Source organism: Mastomys coucha, unplaced genomic scaffold (genome assembly GCF_008632895.1).
Source record: "Mastomys coucha isolate ucsf_1 unplaced genomic scaffold, UCSF_Mcou_1 pScaffold24, whole genome shotgun sequence".
Taxonomy (NCBI): Eukaryota; Metazoa; Chordata; class Mammalia; order Rodentia; family Muridae; genus Mastomys; species Mastomys coucha.
Genome location: NW_022196907.1, coordinates 38,726 through 62,637, shown reverse-complemented (window position 1 = coordinate 62,637; position 23,912 = coordinate 38,726). Strand labels below are relative to the sequence as shown.

General features: G+C 38.3%; 1 protein-coding gene, 1 long non-coding RNA gene and 1 other non-coding gene across 12 annotated transcripts in view; 1 reads left to right on the top strand and 2 right to left on the bottom strand.

The window, feature by feature from the left end:
- Positions 1-289: 289 nt before the first annotated feature.
- On the bottom strand, positions 290-391 carry LOC116074220. The gene has a single exon (XR_004112144.1). It is a non-coding gene; the product is annotated as a U6 spliceosomal RNA (small nuclear RNA).
- Positions 392-1,727: 1,336 nt separating this feature from the next.
- Positions 1,728-23,912, top strand: part of LOC116074217 — a 53,421-nt gene continuing 31,236 nt past the window's right edge. Inside the window, exon 1 of the long non-coding RNA XR_004112143.1 lies at positions 1,728-2,029. This is a non-coding gene — a long non-coding RNA (uncharacterized LOC116074217). The remainder of the gene's footprint in view (positions 2,030-23,912) is intronic.
- Positions 5,663-23,912, bottom strand: part of Alkbh8 (alkB homolog 8, tRNA methyltransferase) — a 48,450-nt gene continuing 30,200 nt past the window's right edge. For 9 of the 10 annotated variants that reach the window (XM_031346454.1, XM_031346456.1, XM_031346450.1 and 6 more), the window contains 3 exons: positions 23,043-23,299; positions 12,836-12,985; positions 6,526-8,290 (listed from right to left, as the gene is read on the bottom strand). In XM_031346454.1, coding sequence (XP_031202314.1) covers positions 7,733-8,290; positions 12,836-12,985; positions 23,043-23,299 — 965 coding nt within the window. In that variant the 3' untranslated portion in view covers positions 6,526-7,732. Of the gene's footprint in view, positions 8,291-12,835; positions 12,986-23,042; positions 23,300-23,912 lie in introns of all 10 variants that reach the window. The other variant, XM_031346458.1, reaches the window with a different exon arrangement.

Here is a 23,912-nt window from a genome sequence, read left to right as displayed (position 1 = left end):
CGTCATCATCATCTAGAAAATATGAACTAGTATTCAAGGATACTGGTGCTTCTGATGCTAATTGTTGCTACATATAATACTGTAAACATAAGCATAGGAAGGTCATACCTGTTAACTTTGTGGAAACTGATAAACGGACATTTCACACATAGGCTTGCATCAAAAGTGTTACATATTCACAAGCCCTCTATAACTTACTTATGGACCACAGGTGAAGAGGGCCTTCCTGCTCGAACATAGTTCTCTCCCCTCACATTATCATTTTAGAGCGTTTTATGTGCTTTCTTTTTTTTTTATGGAATGCTTCATAAATTTAAGCATCATCCTTGCACAGGGGCTATACTAATCTTCACTGTATTGTTTCAATTTTAGTATGTGTGCTGCCGAGTCCAGTTTTATTTGCTAAAAAGCTCCAATTTCCTTTCTGGAGACCGAAAGCAAGAATAAACACTCATTTTTTTCCTGGTTTCTGTTTTAATCAATTATTTTATTTATTTACATCGCAAATGTTGCCCCCTTCCTAATTCCCCCTCCCAGAGTTCTTCACTCTGTGTCCCCTCTCCTTCACCTCTGAGAAGGTCTCCACCCTGGGCATCCCCCTTCTCTGGGGCATCAAATCTCTACAGGATTAGGCACATTCTCTCCCACTGGGGCCAGACAAGGCAGTCAGTCCTCTGCTACATATGTGTTGGGGGCCTTGGAACAGCCTGTGCATGCTCTTTAGTTGGTGGCTTAATCTCTGGGAGCTCTCAGGAGTCCATGACATTGTTAGTCTTCCCATGGGGCTGTGATCCCCTTCAGTTACTTCAATCATTCCCCTAACTCTTCCAAAGGAGTCCCTGGCCTCAGTCCAATGATTGGCTTTAAGTATTTCCATGTGTCTCAGTCAGCTGCTGGTAGAGCCTTTCAGAAGACAACCATTATAGGCTCCTGCAAGCACACCATAGCATCAGTAATAGTGTCAGGGTTTGTTGCCTGCCTATGGGATGGATGCCAAGTTGGGCAGGTCATTGGTTAGCCATTCCTTCAGTCTCTGCTCCATTTTTGTCTCTGCATTTCTTTTAGACAGGAACAATTCTGGGTCAAAAATTTTGAGGGTGGGTAGGTGCCCCCATCTGTCCACTGTGGGCCTTGTCTAACTACTGGAAGTGGAGTGTTTAGGTTCCATCTCTCCATTATTGGGCATTTTGGCTAAGGTCACCCACATTGAATCCTGGAAGTCTCTCACATTCCAGGACTCTGGGACTTGCTAGAGATTCTCCACCACCACTCACCCCCAGGAGCTGTATATTTCCATTCATTCTCCTGGGTTTCTCTTCTGTCTCTCTCCATACATGGTCCTCCCCTCTTTCCCATCCCATGCCCTCTCCAACCCATGTCCCTTCCTCTTTCCCTCTGCCTCCCATCATTATTTTGTTTGCCCTTCTAAGTGAGATTCAAATATCCTCACTTTGGCCTTCCCTCTTGTTTTATGACCTGTGGGGTATATCACTGGAATTCTGAACTTTTTGGCTAACACCCACTTGTCAATGAGTACATACCATGTATGTCCTTTTGGGTTAACTCACTCAGGATATTTTCTAGTTTCATCCATTTGCCCGCAAATTTCATGATGCAAATTTGATATTTGCAAAATTCACTATTCAAATTTAATAGCTGAATAGTATTCCATTGTGTAAATGAACCACATTTTCTTTACCTATTCTTCTGTTGAAGCACATCTTCAACAGATCATTTCCAGTTTCTGACTATTACCAATGATTGCTTGTTTCCCATGTCTTAATAATCAATACAACCTTCACTTGCTTCTTTTGCAACATGAAGATGAGATTTGTGGTTTGAAATGATATCTTATATTTTTCCTTTCTTTCTCCACAAGGATTTTTTTTTCTTTCACTTGTAAAGGTTTCTGGAACCTATAAATAGAGCTACATCACACATCAAGTGGGACGGCAAGAGAGCTTGGAGCAACTTTTCTTTTTTCAGAGGGCATTTGAATGTTATGCTCAGCATGTCTGGCTCTTCTTAGGTAAGCAATTCCTTTTTGTGGTTTACTGAAAATAAAGCAGCACCAGGGTCTCGTTATCCTGCTGCTTACGTGATTTGGAATCCCTGAATGTATGTGTCTGTCTCAGTGTGATGGTTGCTAGATGAGTTTGTGATCACAACTGTTGCGCTCACTGTGTTCCGTTTACTCCTGTTTTCACACACTGCTGAGCAATGAGTAGAACTTCTGCGCTTACAGCAACTGCTGTGGTTGTCTGCAGAGGCATTATCTGCAAGATTTGTTTGGGGCAGGACAACTAAAGACCTAAGCCTGTATCACAGAGGAGAAAATGGATATCAAAATTGCATTCAGACTGAAGAATGGCAGCCCTGGGGAAATAGGCTGTGGAAACCACAGAGACATTGTGGGCCCCTTGTATTCCCTCACACCATACCAATTAACCAGAAACTCTTGGCTTTAAATCCATAACCCAAAGCCTGCTGTTCTCCTTATGTCCAATGCTAACATATTCACTATCACAAACCAATACTCACTTCTCATTTGAATTATATTAAAAGCTTCCCAACTGATCCTTTTTATCCCTTTGCTGTCTAATCTTCACACTGAAGCCAGATGTTCCCTTCAAAGTGGAACTAAAGATGACACGTGTTCCAAAGAGCTTGCAATCTCAAAATGGAAACCAACAAAATTTTGGCATATCCTATATCGTCTCTGACCTTGTCTCCAACTGGAAGCATTCCTCAGTATATGGGGTTCAGGTGGGGATGGTGAAAGAGTTCAAGGACCTCTAAAAGAGGTCAAATCTAAAGATACTCAAGTTCATTGTATATAAAGTAAATTTTTAATGAACTTCAGCTTACTTACAGACACAATATAAATATGCTATGGATGTAGTAGTTACACTGTTTCATTCATGTAGTAGATGGGTTCTCTAGAGTAACATAACCAGCAGAATATATTTATTATAAAACAGGTATTTGTTAGATTGGCATATATGGTAGAAGCTGTGTAGTTTAACAATGGTCATCTGCCTACTGGAAAGGGAGAGAATCCATGAACACATGGCCGAGAATCACTCTTTCTGTTACATACACACCTCCTCCTCACAGTTCTTCACTTTGGCCCTTTACCTTAGCATTTTACACTAGATCTTCTCTCAATCTGAAATTCTGTTTCCACATATAAGTACATAACTAACTCTCCAACTTCAGTCAAATTTTCACTTAAAACTCCTCTTCTTACAGAAAACTGTCTGCACCTTTTTAGAAGCTGAAACCCACCAGCCTTCTCACTCTCTTAGCTTCCGGACCTGATCTACAGCTTTTTACTCTATGGGGAAAATATGTCACCTCAGATCATAATGTATACTTCTCAATTATGCTTATTCTTACTGCCCCTTCTACAACCCACTACTGGGCATAATATATCACTTTCTTCAATAAGAATTATGCCTGACTTGCAAAAGGAAAATCAATAAATTAACAACAAAAGAATCATAGAGATGTATTAATGAACGTCAATGCCAAATTGACTACATACACAAATACATGAGGAAAGGTAAAACTACATTGCTTCCAGGGGTATAGTTAGGGTAGGAGATAAAGATGGAACAAGCTGGCATTTATTGTCCTTTGTGTAAAAAGTATTTGAAATAGTTGTGCTGTCTCATGTAATCCATCCAATGAAACTGCAACTGAGTATCATAATTTTTCTCTTTCAAATATGTATTTGCCAAATTCTAACAGCTACTAAGTGGTAGAGTTCAGTTTCTAAAACAACTGACTTGAAAATATTGTGTTAAAAACATGTTTACCAGTCACTTTTTGTTGCAGTGAGAAAATACTAGACAAAAAGCAATTTATAGAAAGAGTTTATTTTGTCCTACTGTTCCACAGGAATGAAGAGTCCATCATGGCACCAGATTTCTATAGTAGGAAGCTAGCGATCACATCTCATCCACATCCATGAAGTGGGAAAAAGTCAGAAATCCTTAAAGGCCCCCACAATACCTCCTCCAGTAAGGCTCTACAGTGTAACCATTACATAACCTCCCCAAATAGCACCACCAACTTGGGACCAAGGAGTTAAATACACAAACCTGTGGTGGGACATTTCTCATTCAGACCACAATATTTAACAAGACAATTTTACTTCAGGTCAGACATAGCTATGAAGGTGTGTGGGAAATCAGGTTCTAAAACCTCAAAGGAGGCTCATAGGTGCCACCAGATTATGACAACTGGTATTTTAAAAATTTCAGTTAAAATTCTTCAATTATATAAACCATGGATCACATTGCCATAGTCCCAATATTGTTTCCTAATCTTTTATTTCACAGGGTTCTGATTTGAACAGGACATCCAAAAATCATAGTTTTAATGTGGTATGAAGACAGCTAATATTTTTAACTAAATTATTGTTCCTCTCATCCATGAGGTACTTTCATTAAAAAGCTGATATACAGTAAAAGAGTGAATTATGAGACACAATATAATATAGTATCTTGATAGTCTCTATTAAAACTTGAGATCCTTTCCTTATTAACTACAGAATTCTGCAGAATTATAGTCATAACTGGAAAAAAGGTATTTGCCAGTTATAGTTTATATTTTTCTTGCTTTGTAACAGTTTTTTTATGAAAAAAATGAAGAAGTTATCTACGTTAGGAGAAGCCTAGCAAGGTTTTCACACTGGCAGTTCCTACTTAATCGTCAAGAAAACTCTAGTCACAAAGGTAGAGCTAGGCAGCCTGACAGTGCTAGAAATGAGTAGTAATAAAAACCCACACACACTTCTTAACTCTATGGGTAGAAAACATACAGTAAGTTGCATTTAGGCCCTGCAGGGTCAATGGACTTATTTCTTACTATACTTTTGACTGACACCCAAGGATGCCATTTCAAAGGAGAAGAAATGATGGAAATGGTACAAGGAACAGATTTGGATTTGTCTGATTTACTTTTTTTTTTTTTTAAGACAGGGTTTCTGCCTTAGTCAGGGTTTCTATTCCTGCACAAAATATCATGACCAAGATGCAAGTTGGGGTTTATTCAGCTTACACTCCAAACTGCTGTTCATCACCAAAGGAGTTCAGGACTGAAACTCAAGCAGGTCAGGAAGCAGGAGCAGATGCAGAGGCCATGGAAGGATTTTACTTACTGGCTTGCTTCCCCTGGTTTGCTCAGCCTGCTCTCTTATAGAACGCAAGGCTACCAGCCCAGGGATGGCACCACCCACAATAGGCCCTCCAGCCTTGATCACTAATTGAGAAAATGCCTTACAGCTGGATCTCATGGAGGCATTTCCTCAAGGGAGGCTTCTTTCTCTGTGATAACTCCAGCTTGTGTCAACTTGACACACAAAACCAGCCAGTACAGTTTCACTATGTAAACCTAGCCAGTTTTGAACTCTGGGACTCAGACTTCGGAGCAGAGGAGACTCATTCCTGCCTTTAAGTTTATTTCTAAAATATTCAAGAATAAGGAAATATTAAAATTAGCCTAAGGAGTCAATGTACATTTCAAGAAATTTTCTTCTTCTAATCAGTCAACATAGCTAACTTGTTTACTTGGAAACTTAAACTCACAAGCACAATATTCAAAATTTAATATAGGAACAGCTGAAAATATTATATCTCTCTTTTTTTGAAATGTATTTGGCTGAACATGATGGGACAGGCCTTCAATTCCAGCACGTGACAAAGATAGGCCAGATTCTGTGGGCTCAAGAACAGCCTGTTCAATTTAGCTAGTTCCAGGACAGTCAAGACTACAAAGTAAAACCCTTTCTCTAAAAAAGGTATTTAGTTGTATGAGTATTTGTGCGCATGTGTGTGTGTGTGTGTGTGTGTGTGTGTGTGTGTGTATTTGCGTACTTAGGAACACATGCACAAGCATAAGTGGGTATATAGGCCCTGGGGACTGAACTCAGGGTTGGTGACACATTCCTGTACCAATGAAGTCATTTCACTGGTCTACATGTTCCTTTAATACAGTGGTTCTCAACCTTCCTAATGCTGTGGACCCTTTAATGCTGTAGTGACCCCGACCATAAATTTATTTTTGTTGCTACTTCATAACTATAATTTTGCTACAATTATGAATCATAATGTAAATATTTATTATTTCCAATGGTCTTAAGGGTAGTTTCACCCCCAAAGGGGTCATGACACACAGGTTGAGAACTGCTGCTTTAATATATAACCAGCATTTTATGTTTTCATATATATATATATACATATATATATATATATATATATATATATATATATATATAACTTCACTTAGGCCTGCTATGGTGGTACATGTAATCCCAGAACTGGAAAGGTGAAAGTAGGAGAATCAGGTATTCAAGATGATCCTTGGCTACAAAGCAAGATTGAAGTCAACCTGGACTATAGGAGATATTCTCTCAAAAAAACAAAATGAAACAAAACAAAATTATATATGCAAATAGAATTTTAAAGACTCCTACTACAGTTAAAAATGTTAATTATAAACATTTTTAAAAGAACATGATTGTTTTAAAAACATTTACAGGTTACTTTTAATTAATTTTTTTTTAATTGAAGCAATTACAAAAATCACAAAAAGTTCCCCCTGGTCAACTCAGTCTGGGTAAATAAATATCCATCAATTTTACTAATACTTTCCAAGAACATGCTTTTGGTTTCACTGACTAGATGAAAATGCAACCCTGAATTGGGACAAACTATGAACAAGGAACACCCAATTGTGACTGCAAGAACAAAGTTTGGTTTCACTGAAAACATTTTAACTTTTGCAATTTAACTGTTAAAAGGAACTATTAGAGTTGTTTTAAGAGCTTAGACCAATAGATCAGGAATAGTGATTTCTGGTAATAAGTTACTCAGGATTAGTAGTTATTTCAGCCATTAAAAAGCAATCTTTTGGTTATAGGTTAATATCCTTCTATACTCTTTACATGTCATTTATGGTCACCACGAACACAATAGTTACTTATTTGTTTGCTTTTAATAGCCATCCCTTCTTGAAGGTAAGCTCTCTAGAAATAGGTCTTCATTCTTGTTTTCTGCTGGTGTGTATATGTTTGTGGTAATTGGTATTAAATCTAGAGCCTCAATGGCCAACAAAGGTTCTTCAACTTATCTACACCCCAACCTCTTTTACTTGTTTACAACTCCACTCCTAGTATTTAATACTAATCAGTATAGGGTGTGTGTTTAATGAATATCTGTTGAATTAAATTTCTATTAATTTCTGAGAATCTTTTGGCTAAAGTGTTTCTGGGCAGGCATCTAGAATGTAATAGAAAGATGAAGTGAGAAAGTATGAGTTTTTGGAACAAACAATTTCAGATAAAACTTCAGATACTTTCTTATTGTTCAGGAGTATTCTCACTTCATTAAAAGCTCACATAATTGCTTCATTATGACTCTACATAAGTTAGGAGCTATAAAAAGATTTTAACACAAAAGCTTATATTCAAATGCTATATATACACTTACACAAACATCACAGACTTTTCACAAGTTAATGTCAAACACCATACTTAAAAGGCATGTAAGAGGAACCTACGTTTATCAAGTCAGATGATGGAAATAGAATGTTTCCTAAGTATCTCTGTTCTCAGTTCTCCTTTGTAACATCCCCCAAATTTCATTATTTAAAGAGGAAATTTAGTTTCCTTTTCAAAAACAGATCTGTATTTTGTTCTTTACACATGATATGTTCAGATAAATGATCAGACCTTTTGAAGAACAACACACCAATTCCCTTGATCATAATAGCTCTGTAGAATGCTAACACCACCCACAGCCTGGCAGGAAGCTTCCAACTCTCCATCACAGAAAACATGGTAATAACGATGAAACACAGGACTTGGGTCAGGACATCCTGCTACCTCACATGGTTCAACAGCTTTGTCTTTACCAGGGTTTCCTTTGAGGTGCCAGGGAACCAGCACATCTTGGGAATGAAAACAGGTCCTATTTGTATGAATAGGAAGCTCAGAATTAGGAACTTTCCTTGACTTATACTCTTCTTCTTTGGTGTGATTACTGGAGTGGACAGACAATGCTGGGTCTTCACTGACTCCCTCAGGCATTTGATTTACTAGCAGTTCTTCCATGGATGTGGCACTGTTTAGCTTATCTTTATCTCCTTGGCTAATTCTGTTTCCTTTAAGATACTTGGACTTCTGATTTTTATATTCTTGTTCCATTGCCCAGACATAAATGAGGGCCTGCCCACCAGGTCTCAGGAGACGGGCAAGTTCTTGGAGAGCTTCCACTCTGCGCGCCTAAAAAAAAAAAACAAAACAAAAAAAACAAAGCAAAACAAAACAAACAAACAAAACCAAAGAAACAAAAAGAACTCCAATAAAATGAAATGACTCTAATTTATCAAACCCAGAGGAGATAGAGAGAAGAAGTGGGGAAACCTAATTAAATGTTTCCTGGTTTGCTGGTACTCAAAACTGTACATAAAATAGCTGGCTAAGGCACGGGTAAGCAAGTCTGCAGGCTGGACCTGAATGAATTTTAATTCACAGTGAGAGGGAATAAAATACAAGCAGAAAACAGAAAATTGAGTGGCCTAAGGACACCAGGCTTTTAATATAGAGAAGTCAAAGCAGTTGAAATTCAGGGGTCAAAAATCAGAGATGAAGGAATTTTAAGAAAATGCCTCCAAAGGCTACATGCAAAGTCCTCTAAAGCCATCTTCCAGTTCCTACACTGCATGAACACTGGGTGAAGTTCCAGGAAACTCAGCAGAGGAGCAGCTGGCAAGTTAGAAAGCAAAGCAGAGGTGTCAGCAATCAAGCAATGTTGAAGAGACAAAAGATGACATTAAGGTCTACAAGGTACAATGACTCAGATAGAAACAAAGCTTATCTTGAGGCCTTAGGGAGGGACTGAACTAAGCAACTATAAACTAACACCAATAAAATAGAAAGCCCATCCTTAAAGAGTTAAAATGATCAGCTTATATTTACTTGTTGGTCTTAATTTACTCCTCTTTGGAAGAGGACAGAAGAATTCACACCATTTAATAAAATGTTCAGAATTCAATGATGTTAATATTAATAATAATAATAATAATAATAATGAGGAGGAGGAGGAGGAGAAGGAGAAGGAGAAGGAGAAGAAGAAGAAGAAGAAGAAGAAGAAGAAGAAGAAGAAGAAGAAGAAGAAGAAGAAGAAGAAGAAGGAGAAGAAGAAGAAGAAGAAGAAGAAGAAGAAGAAGAAGAAGAAGAAGAAGAAGAAGAAGAAGAAGAAGAAGAAGAAGAAGAAGAAGAATTATTCATGACCAAAGCTCCAAAAGCAAAGGGAAAGGACAGACTATAAAACTAAACCCTCAAGACAGAAGAGAGTGCCAGGTGTCCACCTCTATCATTTTACATCTTGCACCCTTTTAGCAAAGGGTCCCCTGAACCTAGAATATCTATTTCCTGCTAGATGATAAGGCAATAACTCCAGCAGTCCTATTCCAGCAGTCCTATCTTTGTCATGCTCACCACTGGGGTTACAGGTGTTGTTGACAACCATGGCCAGCTTTTGTGTACATACTAGGACCTGAACTCTGCTCCTTATGCTTGCAGAGAAAGTGCTCTGAACTACTGAGTCACTTCTCTAGTTCCAGGAATATTTTAGTATATATAAAAGAAAAGATGTTTACTGCAAAGAGAGGACAGAGAGAGAGAGAGAGAGAGAGAGAGAGAGAGAGAGAGAGATGGATTTAATAAGATTCTTTCTCCTTTTCATTAGAAAAATGAAAAACTTATTTAATCCTGGAGAACAATTTTCAAAGTTATTTTGATTCTTTGTAACCATCACTTTCAGAAATATAAGAAAGGAAGCAAAGAAAATACTTGTTTGTTTTAGAAAGGCTTCTTGTCAAAGTCTGTATTCGATTGCTCAGTTTTTACAGGGAGAAAAGGAGATATCTATTATTTTCATTAGATTCTTTCACACGACCAATTAACCACTGAGTATGGCCTCTGTGCAGAGATACTCTGCTCACTATTATCTATCTTTTTTATAAAATACATAAAATTAGGTATCACAACTTTGCAAATATATACAGTTTTCAACATTGCAACTGTTTCAATATTTGAGAATTGAATTCAGATTCTGAGTAGGCTCCATTATCATTCCATCACTCAAGTGGTTTAGTTTCTATGTGGACTAAAACCGATATAGCATATTTAGCAATGCAAGTAATTATTGGTCTATTAAATTGTTTTTTAAGTTTCTCATATTTCTTCAGTAGATTTACTACTTGCTACAGTTTCTATTAATTCATATAAAAAACAAATGATGTACTACTTTAAAGTAATACTGGATTTATACAACTATTTCCATTTTAATGCTTTGTAGTTATTTCCCACTATTTCTGTATATGAGACAAAGTTTAGCTAATCAAAATTAAATATACCAACTCTGTTATGTCATAGAAAAAGCACAGCTATATTCAGTGTAATTAAGAATTAAACACTGTATATTTTGGGCTAGGGAGATGGCTTAGTGGGTAAACACTATTGTCAATGCCTGATGACCTGAATCAATTCCCAGAACCCATTTGGTGGAGAAGACACAGTCTCACAGTTGTTTTATGACATACACTCAATATTTGTGGCAAATGCACCGTCACATCAGTATGTATATACACACATACACACACACACACACACACACACACACACACACACACGCATGCACAGACAACACATGAATAAATGCAAGTTAAAAATTTTATATTTCATCATTTCAATTATTTTATAATGACTTATAAATGGGTATACTAAAGCAACTATTAACATGTGTCTGGTTATGAATAAAACAAGAAAAGACTTATTTTCCATTAAAAACACCCTTAAAGACTTTAACATAACTAGAACTAATATGTCCAAAAAAGATAGGAAAAAACTTGAAATAAGAAAAAATAAGTTCTAGAATCATCAAAAACAACACAGGAATTTAACATTATATTACATATATCTACACAGAGAATTATTGAGCTAGCATTCAAGCCAGAATAAATTACCTAGAATGAAGCAGAGGTGAAAAAAAAAAGGCTGCAAAACAGCAAATATAGAAAACATTATCAATTTAGGATTCAAAATATACTAATATACTCAAAATAATATTTTTTTAAAAAGGAGAGTCCAATGTCACAAAATATAAGAGGACATGCTGTCAATGTAACAATAAATAAAAATGACAAAAAGAATTCTTTAAGCAAAAGAAAGCTAGTCTTTCAGACCACATGAAGCTCAAGAAGAAAGAAAACCAAAGTGTGAATGCTTCAGTCCTGCTTAGAAGGGGGAACAAAATACTCACAGGAGGAAATACAAAGTGTGGAGCAGAGACTGAAGGAAAGGCCATCTAAAGACTGCCCCACCAGGAGATCCATCCTATATACAGTCACCAAACCCAGACAGTATTGTGGATGCCAACAAGTGCTTGCTGACAGGAGCCTGATATAGTTGTCTTCTGAGAGGATCTGCCAGTGCCTGACAAATATAGAGGCCGATGCTCACAGCCAACCATTGGACTGAGCAGTCTCCAATGGAGGAGTTAGAGAAAGGACTGAAGGAACTGAAGGGGTTTGAAACCCTATAGGAAGAATAACAGTATCAACCAACCAGACTCACCAAAGCTCCCAGGGACTAAACCAGCAACCAGAGTACACATGGAGGGACCTATGGCTCCAGCTGCATATGGATGCAGAGGATGGCCTAGTCGGTCATCAGTGGGAGGAGAGGCCCTTGGTCCTGTGAAAGCTCAATACCCCAGTGTAGAGGAATGCCAGGGAGCGGAGGCAGGATTGGGTGGGTGGGTGGGGGAGCACCCTTCAAGAAGCAGGGGGAAGGGGGAAGCAATAGGGAGTTTCCAGCCAGGCGGTGGTGGCGCACACCTTTAGTCCCAGCACTTGGGAGGCAGAGGCAGGAGGATTTCTGAGTTCGAGGCCAGCCTGGTCTTCAGAGTGAGTTCCAGGACAGCCTGGGCTATACAGAGAAACCTTGTCTGGGGGGGAGGGGGGGGAAGGGAGTTTCCAGAGGGGAAATTAGGAATGGGGATAACATTTGAAATGTAAATAAAGAAAATATCCAATAAAAAAAAGTAGATATTGGCCACCTATGGTAAATATTAAAAATAACCAAAGACTATCCAGAAAGCTAAGGGAGGAGGGAAAACTACATTAAAGCTATAGAGCAAGCAATCAAAAAGAATTGTTATCGATTTTTGTTACTGTGGTAAAATGTCCAAGAAAAACATTATATATAAATGGAGATTTATTTTGGTTCACAGACTTTCAGATTCCAGTCCATATCCTTTTAGCTTCTTGTTTCTAGGGCTACTATTGGGCAGAACATCTCAGAAAGGAACATCCTGGCAGAGCTGCTTATCTGATGGCAGCAAGTAGCAGAGGGAAAGAAAGGGGCCCAGGATTGAAAGCCGCTCTATTACTGAGCTCTTTTCTTTAAATCAGGCCCCACCTCTTAATAGTGCATACAACATAAAATAGTCAATGAATTGGCCCACTGATGGAATTAGTACCCTTGTGACCCAATCACCTCTAACAGAGCCACAAGTTTGAGGCCAAGACTTCAGCAATGAGCTCGTTTTATTTTTTTTATTTTTGGAGGATACGTCATGTTGAAACCATGACAAAAATAGCAAAATAAAAGAAAATGAAGAAAGGAAAGGCTTATTTTCACACACACACACGCGCGCGCACGCGCGCGCGCACACACACACACACACACACACACACACACACACTTACTTTTCCAGTCATCTTACTTACAAACTCGTACAGAGGGAAAAGCAACACTCACTGAAGTTGCAAAGTGGTGAATGACAGCAATAGAGATGCAAGCATCACAAGACCCACTTCTGACAGGAACAGCCAATGCATCGCAGACTAAGGCTTGGAACTGCCTCTCTCTACAAATGTCCACAAGGTTCCGGCTACGATCACACCCAATCTGTGATTAAAAAAAAAAAATTACAACATTTGGTTTATATATTCCAAGAAGTTTATTTCATTCCTTAGACTAATCACACCAGGTACATATTCATAAGGAAACAACATTACAAGTCATAACAGTTAGTAAAATGTCATGACTATAGCCACAAAAATCAATTATCACCCCACCCCCAAAAGTGGAGGTCATATACAGTGGCACGAATCATTCATCCTAGCATATGGGAGGCAGTGGCAGGCAAGCCCAGCCAGTATTAAACAGTAAAACCCTGTTTATTTTTGTTGGTGGTGGGTTTTTAGTTGGTTTGTTTTGTTTTGTTTTACTGCTGGTAAAGATTATTTCAGTTTTTGAAACTATTGAACCTTTTTTCTGTTAAACATCTGATGTGGGTGCTGTGGCTCCTGGGTAGGGCCCAGGAGACGTAGAGGGAAGCTTTTTTTTTTTTTTTGGTTTTTCGAGACAGGGTTTCTCTGAGTAGCCCTGGCTGTCCTGGAACTCACTTTGTAGACCAGGCTGGCCTCGAACTCAGAAATCCACTTGCCTCTGCCTCCCAAGTGCTGGGATTAAAGGCGTGCGCCACCACGGCCCGGCAAGAGGGAAGCTTCTATACCACTCTAATAGTAGGAGGGCCTATGTCAGCTGGCATATCACATGACACAATACCGAGAATCCTAGCAAACAAGTGGAACCTCAGAATGGTGCCAAAATAGGGTGGTGGCAGCTTTCCCTGTCTTTAAGGAGGACCCTTTGGGTACTGGCAGCCTGGAACTTCTCCATAGTGCCAGAGGGATGGTTTGCCATCCAGAGCTCATGTTGATTTCCCATTAGTCCAAAGGCTGTATAAAAAGGCTTGCTGCTGTGCAATACAGTAGATAATTGATACTGGTTTCTGGAGTTTGCTTCCCAGGTGACTCCACTTCCCTCTTCCCCTCCTTGATCCCAGATCCACACCCTACCCTTACAAAAGAACAAAGTGCTAAGTTAATAGTTTGTAAAAATTATGCTTGTTTAAACCTAAGGGAATGGTACCATTGAAGGCAGCAAGCAGAGCAAACATATCCACTTCCCCAAGCAGGTAAAGCCTAATGAGCCAGCCCCATAATAATCATTTCGATCATGTGTAAAATTTGCAAGGGCTTCATTTTCAGTATAGCTTTGTTGTTTTTGTATAAGCTTTCCTGTTTAGTAACATACAAACAACCAAATATTTATGCACCACAGTGAATATGAATGCACATGTATATGTACATGCACATCTATACACATATAACTGTTATGTGCACATGTTATGTGTACATAACTATGAATGACATAAAAGAGACCCAAAAAGTGGTAACCCACCATTAATAATTATTCTAGACATTTTTTCTTAACCCAATCCAATAATGAGCAATGCTTTTCTCTCTGTAAGAATGTGTAATTAAAGTGGCAGATTCAATCCAACAATGGTGGCCAGTTTGAGCTCATATTTCCTCATTTATTTTTTCATTATAATAAACACTGGTTCTTAAGGCTCTTGCAGTTCTGCTGGAAATAAAGAATACAGATTTTCTTATCAAAACAATTCTTGGTTGAGCTAAATCACAATGCCATCTTTGTTATATTTAATATGTGTACTCAGTTACCAACTGGTATTAAATGATGTCTATATTTGACCCTTAGAGCTGCTTTAATTTATGAACTTGGATAAAGGTTCCCAACTAGCAAACTTTCCTTGGTATAATTCCATAGGGGATGTCCCAGTGGGCTATTAATAACAGGACCAGAATCACTCCTAACTCTCCTCTTTGTTCAAGATCCATGCCTGGCTGATCACATTCATTTCTTTTCATTTATATTCTATACAACTCAGCCAGTTAAGCCCAAACTCAGAGTCAAAACTCCAGTCAAATAATATACACTAAGTTTGATGTTGACTACATTTCCCTACAACTGAATTCAGTTCAAAAATAAGAAGTGCCAGGTAGTGGTAGTGCACGCCTGTAATCCCAGCACTTGGGAGGCAAAGGCAGTTGGATTTCTGAGTTTGAGGCCAGCCTGGTCCAGAGTTCCAGGACAGCCAGGGATATACAAAGAAGCCCTGCCTCAAGAAACCAAAAAAACAAAAAAAAAACAAAAAACATATATACATATATATATGCATATATATACATATATATGTATATATATATAGAGAGAGAGAGGGAGAGAGAGAGAGACATATATATATGAAGAAGGAGGAGGAGGAGGAGGAGGGGAAGGACAAAGAAGGGGAGGAGGAGGAGGGGAAAGAGGAGGAGGGGAAGGAGGAGGAGGGGAAGGAGTAGGAGAAGAAGAAGAAGAAGAAGAAGAAGAAGAAGAAGAAGAAGAAGAAGAAGAAGAAGGAGAAGAAGAAGAACTGCTGCAGCAGCAGCAGCTGCTGCCATAAGTATGCCTAGTTATGACTGACAGCTGAATCTTACTAAAAGCTAACAGGAAGAAATCCAATCTGACTGAGAAACAAAACTTTAAATGTCAGGCTCAAGTTATTCAGAAGAAAGTTGCTAAGAATCACAAAGAAAATCAGAACAGCATCCATGCAAAATCAGAGGAAATGTCCCTCTCTGGCAAGATGCTTTTGACAGTTTGGACATAGTACTGCTTCTCATCAACAAGAAAGAATAGGCATTGTGACACACAAATCCCACTGATAGTGGCCAAAGTCTGGGAGTGTTCCACACATCATAGTTCAATATTTTTTCTCTTCCTTTTATAAACACCAAGAATAGTATCACATTTTTGAAGTTCTTCATAATTCAGCATAATGTCTAAAACAGAGCAGAAAGATGGCCTATTTATAAGAAAACCATGAACTCAAGAACACTTGTACAGCTACATGTTTCATTGTGTTGGATGGATATCAAGGACATAAACATTCATATTAGGTTTAAAAATACTTTCTTTAATTTTCCCTATTTGTGTATATGTTATGTGTGTGATGTGTTTATGTTTTTGCTCGGGCATGTTGGCATGAAGATGTGTGCACACGTGTGAAGATCAGAGGACAACCCCAGGTGTTAGTCTTTTCATTCCAACTTGCTTAATTCAGAGTCTCTTGCTTACTGCTCTTTACACCGGGCTAGTTGGCCCACCACCTTCTAAGAATTCTCCTGTCTTTACTGCCCATCTCATTGGAGGAGAGAGTGGATTACAGACACCTGTTACCTGCTATCTGTTATTTTATGCAGGTTCTGAGGATTTCAGTTCAGCTCCTTTTCCTTGTAGTCAAGCACTTGTATGATGCACTGCACCATCTCCCCAACTGTATCTTCAAGATTTTTAAAAATTTCAAAGAAAAATTAAACAAACCAAAACCCTAAATACATGACTCTGGAAGTATAAGTAAAACATAAAAAAAAAATCATTAAACTAAAGTTCCATTTTCTACTGTTAAACTATCAAATACATAACTTTTAAAGCAGGAAAATAACTGATGATTACCTTGGCAAGTAAGAAAGGAAAAGAAAAACAACAAAAAGGGAAGGAAGTACACGCAGCAGCATGCAGAGTGGACTGTGGAGAATAACCCCCAAACCACCTCACAGCGACAGCCGTGTGAAAAAACTCTGCCCTTACATAATGTTGTTGGCAGTGTAGACTTTAATTATCATGATAAAAATATTCACAGCCTTTGCTTAATAATCAGTCTTCTAAAATGTGTTTTACAAAGTAACACACGGGTGCTGGAGAAAAGGTCAGAGGTTAAGAGCACTGGCTGTTGTTACAGAAGACCCAAATTCAATTCCCAGCACCTGGGATGGCAGCTTACAACTGTCTGTAACTACTCTTCCAGGAGATCAACACCCTCATACAGGCGTATGCAGTCGAAACACCAATGTACATAAAATAAAAATAAATAAATTATTTTTTAAGTAACACAAAGTGTAGAAAAAACTAGTCCTGCTAAGACCCTGTTTTGAACTTTCCCAGGCAGATTCTTTTTAAAATATTTTGAGTTAGTCATATCTCTATAGTAGAGATAATGAAATTTAATGGCAAAGAAAATAATTTGTCCAGAATAGACCATAGATTTAAAAACCTGGTCTTCCAACAAAATAACCATGGAAGGAGTTGCAGAGACTAACTATGGAGCAGAGACTGAAGGAAGGACAATCCAGCCTGAAATAGCTGTCTCCTGAGAGGCTCTGACAGTACCTAATACAGAAGTAGAGGCTCATAGCCATCCATTGAACTGAGTACAGGGTCCACAATAAAGGAGTTAAAGAAAGGACTGAAGGAGCTGAAGGGTTTGCAGCCCCTTAAAACTAACAACAATATGAACTAACTAGTACCCTCAGAGCTCCCAGGGACGAAACAATCAACCAAGGAGTACACATGGTGGGACTGATGGCTCTGGCAGCCATATGTATAGTAGAGGATGGCCAAGTCGGTCATCAAGGGGAGGAGAGGCCCTTGGCCCTATGACGGTTCTGCTGCCCCAGTGTAGGGGAATGCCAGGGCCAGTAAACAAGAGACGGTGGGATGGTGAGCAGGGGGAGGGGAGAGGGAACAGGGATTTTTTTTCTTGTTGTTGTTTTTTGTTTGTTTTTTTTTGTTTTTGTTTTTGTTTTTGTTTTTTTGGAGGGGAAACTGGGAAAGGAGAAATCATATGACATGTAAATAAAGAAAATATCTAATAAAAAAAAAACCTGGTCTTCCTTATCCCACAAATCCATATTTTTCATTCTTGTCACAATATAATTCTTGTCTTTTAATATACATGTTTATATACAGTGAGATATTCCTATGGGTTTTTATTATAGCACACATACTCAAAACAAAATCTATCCACCTAACAAAATTCTAAGTACAAAATAGGCTATTTGTATGTGTGCACAAGCTGCTTGTACATGCTGCTAGAGGTTAAACCCAGAATCCAGAAGAACACTAAAGCACTGTGTCACTGAGCTAAGACCCCCAGCCCTGCAGTTATTTATAACAGCACTAAATGAAAAACAACCATATATATAAGAATGTCATCATACATAATTTAAAATCCAGAAACTTTAAGAGATAATTGGTGTAAAGATGAAGTTAAGTTATATGCAATATCAAATTATATAAACTACACTATAAAATATTTACAGAAAAAAACATAAATGAATATACTCATTATAAACTGGTTAATAGGGTAATAGGAAAACAGGTAGGTGAATATCCTTCAACAATATTCTGAATAGGGGCTTTGTTTTTCTTAAAAAAAAAATATATATATATATATATAAAATTTGGGCTGGAAAGATGGCTCAGCAATTAAGAATACTTGCTACTCTTGCAGAGGGCATTAGTTTGATTCCCCAGAACCAATACTTGGTGACTAATTATCTGTTACATAACTCCAATTCCTGGGGATCTAATGTCCCTTACAGGCATCTGATAAAAACAGGTTTGCACATGATGAATGTACATACACACAAGCAAAAGATTCATACATATAAAATAAGTAAATAATTTTTAAAAAGTATACACACAAAAAAAAAAGATTTTTAAAACTATGCAAAAACATTATGGCTGGAGAGAAGATTTAGTGGTTAAGAGCACATACTGAGAGAAGTGAGTTCATTTCCCAGTATCCCTATCAGACAGATGGCTCACAACCATCTGTAACTCCAGCTTCTGGTAATCCAATGGCCTCTTCTGACCTCCATGAGCACTGCATTCATATACACAAATCCACATTCAGATTCACATACACGCAAATTAATAATTTAAAGTAATAACTATTTTAAAAAAGAAAATATTCAACTGTAGAGAAATCACACTAGTAATGTAGAAAGTGCAGAGAAATACGTTAAAGAGTTAAAGAAAAGACATAATGAAATCTAGATTTGAAACCTAGCTCTAGTAGAGTACAATCTCTGGTTGGATATTGTGATTTGTCCAGCTGTGTTTATAAAAAAAAGTACTATATTTTTCACTTTTCATTGTGTCTTTATATGGTTTTATGTCAGTATGATAGATTCTGCCTTACTGAGTGGATTTGGTAGTTTTCTTTCATGTTCTATTTTGTAGAAGTTACAAAGAATTAGTATGAGATTTTCCTTAAAAATTTGATAGAATTCAGCAGTATGCTGGCTGGTTTTGTGTGTCAACTTGACACAGGCTGGAGTTATCACAGAGAAGGGAGCTTCAGTTGGGGAAGTGCCTCCATGAGACCCAGCTGTGGAGCATTTTCTCAATTAGTGATCAAGAGGGTAGGGCCCCTTGTGGGTGGTGCCATCCCTGGGCTGGAAGTCTTGGGATCTATAAGAGAGCAGGCTGAGCAAGCCAGGGGAAGCAAGCCAGTAAGAAACATCCCTCCGTGGCCTCTACATCAGCTCCTGCTTCCTGACCTGCTTGAGTTCCAGTTCTGACTTCCTCTGGTGATCAACAGCAATGTAGAAGTAAGCTGAATAAAGCCTTTCCTCCCCAACTTGCTTCTTGGTCATGATGTTTGTGCCGGAATAGAAACCCTGACTAAGACAAGCAGTGAATCTATCTGGTCTTAGGTATTTCTCCAAGAGAAAAACCTTTTTTTTAAGAAAAATTATTTTATTTATTTACATTTCAAATGCTATCCCCCTTCTCAGTCTCCTGTCTACAAGGCTCCCATAGTATCCTCTCTTCCTATTGCCTCTAAAAGAATGCTCCCCTCACCCACCCACCCATCCACTCACACCTCTCTAGTATCCCCCTTCTCTGGGGCATCAATCCTCCACTGGACCAAGCACATGCCCCCCACCCCAAGAAAGCCAGAAGAAGCAGTCCTCTGCTACATATGTAACAGGGGCTAGGTGATGTTCTTCGATTGGTTTAGTCCCTGGGAGCTCTGAGCAGTCCAGTTAGTTGTTGATACTATTGTTCTTCCTATAGGGTTGCAATCCCCTTCAGCTCAAGAGAAGCCCTTTTACAGCTTTGATCTCCTTGATTATAATGGCTCTGTAATAACTTCTTGCTCTAACTTGGTAGATGGTATGCATTTATAAGTTCTATTTCTTTTAGGCTTTCTAGCTTTTTAGAAGATCAGTTTTCATAGTAATTTCTAATAATATTCTGTACTTTATTGGAATATGTGGTGAATGATGCCATTTTAATATCAAGTTTTATAAATTTTTTATCTTCTGCATCTTTCTTTTTTTCAAATAGCATAATCTAATCTGAAACATTTTTAAAGAAGCTTTTAAGAAGTTAACACATGCAAGCATTGTGTTGTATGCCTTTAATCTTAGTACTTGGGAAGCAGAGGCAGAAAGATCTCTATAAATTCTAGGCCATTCTAATCTCCATAGCAAGTTCTAGAGCAGCCAAGGTTATATAGTGAGACTTGGTCATAACACATGGTTTCGTTTTGTTAGTTAGTTTGTTTTTGAGGTAGCCAAATTGAGATTATATGCATGTTTTTATTATAAGCCTGGTTTTATTATCTTATCTTGAATTCTAGGATGGAACTTTACATGGCACATTAAACGAAACCTATGCCTTCAATGTAAACAAATTTAATCTATAATTCACAAACTGAAATTGAACTATATACATGACAACAATTCATGAGTATCATTTTGTTGTAGATGGAAAACTATTCTTTTCATCTGCCACTGAGTGTCAGCTCTAAGTTCCCTAATTGCAGCAGTCGTGTTTCCTTTGTGTTGGTGCACAGTATCAAGGGTGGAGAAGGAAGCCAGGACTCCGAGTAATCTGAGATATTTCAATAACTTGGATATAGACCAACTCATTCATTCATTCATTCATTCATTTTCTTCCTCTCTTTCCCTTCGCTCCTTCCTTTCCCTCCCCTTTCCACCCCTAATCTTGAGAAATAAAAGTACTAGTCGTCACAGAGCAGTGGTAATAGAGATACTGTGGATAAGCCTACCACACAAAGAGAGAAAATGAAAAGGTGACTCAAAGAACAACATGATAACAAATGAAAACAGATAACTGCAGAATTGGAAATGGTTTTAGCTCTGGATCTAGCATGGTAAAGTTCATAAAGTTTAAATCTATGAGGCAATACTTTCCTTTTCTGACTATGAATGAATGAGCACTTGGGGTTAAGTCTCTGTTGTTCAGATATATGGGCTATGCTGAAGCTGGCATTCAGCAACTAATAATCAACTGTTCTTTGTATTTTGACTAGTTGTGGCTTTTTATACTAGTCTCCATCTGCTCAAAAAAAAAAAAAAAGCTTCTTTGATGAGGTACAAGAGTTACACTTATGTGTTTGGAACGAGGATATGGTGGTGTGAATATATTTGGCCCATGCAAAGTGGTACTGTGAGGAGGTATGCCCTTGTTGAAAGAAGAGGGTCACTGTTGGGGTGGGCTTTGAGGTCCTATGCTCAAGCTTTCCCCAGTGTAAAAAGGAGCCTCCTCCTGGCTGCCTACAGGAAGAGAGTCTCTTCCTGGCTGCCTTCAGATCAAGATGTAGACCTCTCAGCTCCTTCTCCAGCACCGTGTCTGCCTGGATGGTGCCATGTTTCCCACCATGGTGATAAAGGACTAAACCTCTGAAATTGTAAGGCAGCCCTAAGTAAATGTTGTCTTTGGTAAGAGTTGCCTTGGTTATGTTGTCTCTTCACAGCAACAAAACCCAAACTAAGTCACAGGACTTCCAGTGCTTCTATTTTTGTGCTCTCCTTGCAGTGGTTCCATGTCACAGTATATTACTGTTATTAAGGCCACTGCAGAAAAGTTATTACAACAGGCTAAAATTTAAGAAACATGCCCATACTTTTTTGTCTTTTAAATGTGTGTGTGTGCGCACAAGCACACACATGCATGCATGTTGGTAATTATACATGTGTGTACATTATGAAGGCCATAGACTAGCTTCAAGTGCCATTCCTCAGGAGCTGTCCATCTTGGTTTTTTGAGATAATAATCTCTCAAGGATGCCTATAGCTCACTGACTCAGGTACACTGATTAGTCATTGAGCCCTAGGGACCCTCCTGTCACTGCCTCCCCAGTACTGGGAAGAAAATCTTTTGTTGTTGTTGTTGGTTCTTTGTTTTTTTGAGACAAGGTTCCTCTGTGTAGCCCTGGCTGTCCTCAAACTTACTCTGTAGACTAGGCTGGCCTTGAACTCAGAAATTGACCTGTCTCTGCCTCCCACATGCTGGGACTAAAGCCATGCACCACCACTGCCTGGCTGGGAAGAAAATCTTGTGCCACTATACCCAGCTTTTGATGTGGGTGTTTGGGGATTGAACTCAGGTTCTCGTGCTTATGTGGAAAGCAATTTATGTACTGAGGTATCACCCCAAGACTTCTCCAGTTCTTTTTTCTGTTTCCCTAGGTATTTATGACCATTGTATTCTTTGCAATTTTCCTTGTCCTTAGATTTTACTTTCTAATGTGATCATGAATAAACTATTATGATTATCAACTATAGGTTAGAAGAGATTTTATAGAGAACTTTTCCTTATTGGGACATCCTAATAGAAGAAAGATAAAGCAAATGCATAAAGCAGAAAAACTGGAAGAGGAAAAGAAAGATTGTAAGGGCCAGAGACATCTGCTATGAGATAGCATCTTTTATATATGACAGGGAAGCTATTCCATGGAATCTCAATATCACTGCATAATCAAAACCTGAAAAATGCTAATACGAGGTAACATTCCAATGTAGATGGGCGGAAATTCACAAGGTCTACCCCGTATGAAGAATTGTGGGCAGTTAATGACTGATGAAAGAGGGAAAAGAGGGAGTCTTCTTCAGGGAGGAGCCTCTCTAATAGGTTATCCAATCTCAAGTTATTAGCCCTAAACATACACATACACACAAACATACATAAATAGAACTAAACGGATTCAGCAGACTTTATATGTGTGTGCATATATATATATACACATATATGAATATGAATATTTATTTATATATAACAATAACAGTTTAAAAAAAGAGGTCATGGAGTTTAAAAAGAGTGAAAGAAACATAGGAGAAATTGGAATCAGGAGAGGGAGGAATGAAATGATGTTAAGTACAGTACTCATGTATGCACACTCCCCTCCCCATTTGCTTTCAAATTAAAGAAAAATAGAAGTAGCACAGTTACTTGCCATATATAAGTCCTTGTTGATGCCAAGGTACTTTCCATTTCCACATCCAATGTCTGCCACTACGGAACCACTTGGCAAAGCTTTCAGGAACTCTACTATGCGTGGCCACGGGCTATGCCTTGTGCTGCTGAAGTGACTTGCAATTTCATCGTACACATTATGGACATGCTTTTGCTCGAGCTCCAGTGCTTCTTTACTGCTCTCGGGAAGGGATGGAGATGTGGCCTTCTTCTGTCTGTCGCAGACTGAGGGATAACCTATATGAAGAGAAAAAGCTCTGCATCTAGGTGTGGCAACTCATACCCACAACCCTACCATTTGAGAGTTTGAGCATCAAGACCAACAAGAATTTGAGGGTACTCTGTATTATATATTGATTTCCATATGGGCTAGGCTTACAGAGGGAAACCCCATCTCAATCAATCAGTCAATCAATCAACCCGATTAACCAATCAATCATAAACAAATTAATTCATTAAATAAGTAAAGTAATATAAACTTTTACCTTTTATACAAAATACTAGGGTATCAGATAAAAATCTATGCGTGGTACAGGGTCTAAGGGTAGTTGATAGCTGCTGAGGGAAGGGGTGTCATTTTCTTTGGTAATGTTGCCAATGATAAATAGTCCAGGCTTCAGAAAATAATTCTATACCCACGCTCAAAAAAGTAGTTCTAACTAAAGTCAATGAATCATAAAACAAAAAATGAAACAAAACAAGTAAGGGGTGGGAAGTTTTTTAGGAAGAAGGGAGTCACTTGGAGAGGACTAATGGTGAGTAACAAAGACCAAAATTAGTATGAAATTGTCACAAAAGCAAGATGAGGGGAAACAAAAAGGGAAAATGTGTTCCCTGAACAGAAAGCCCA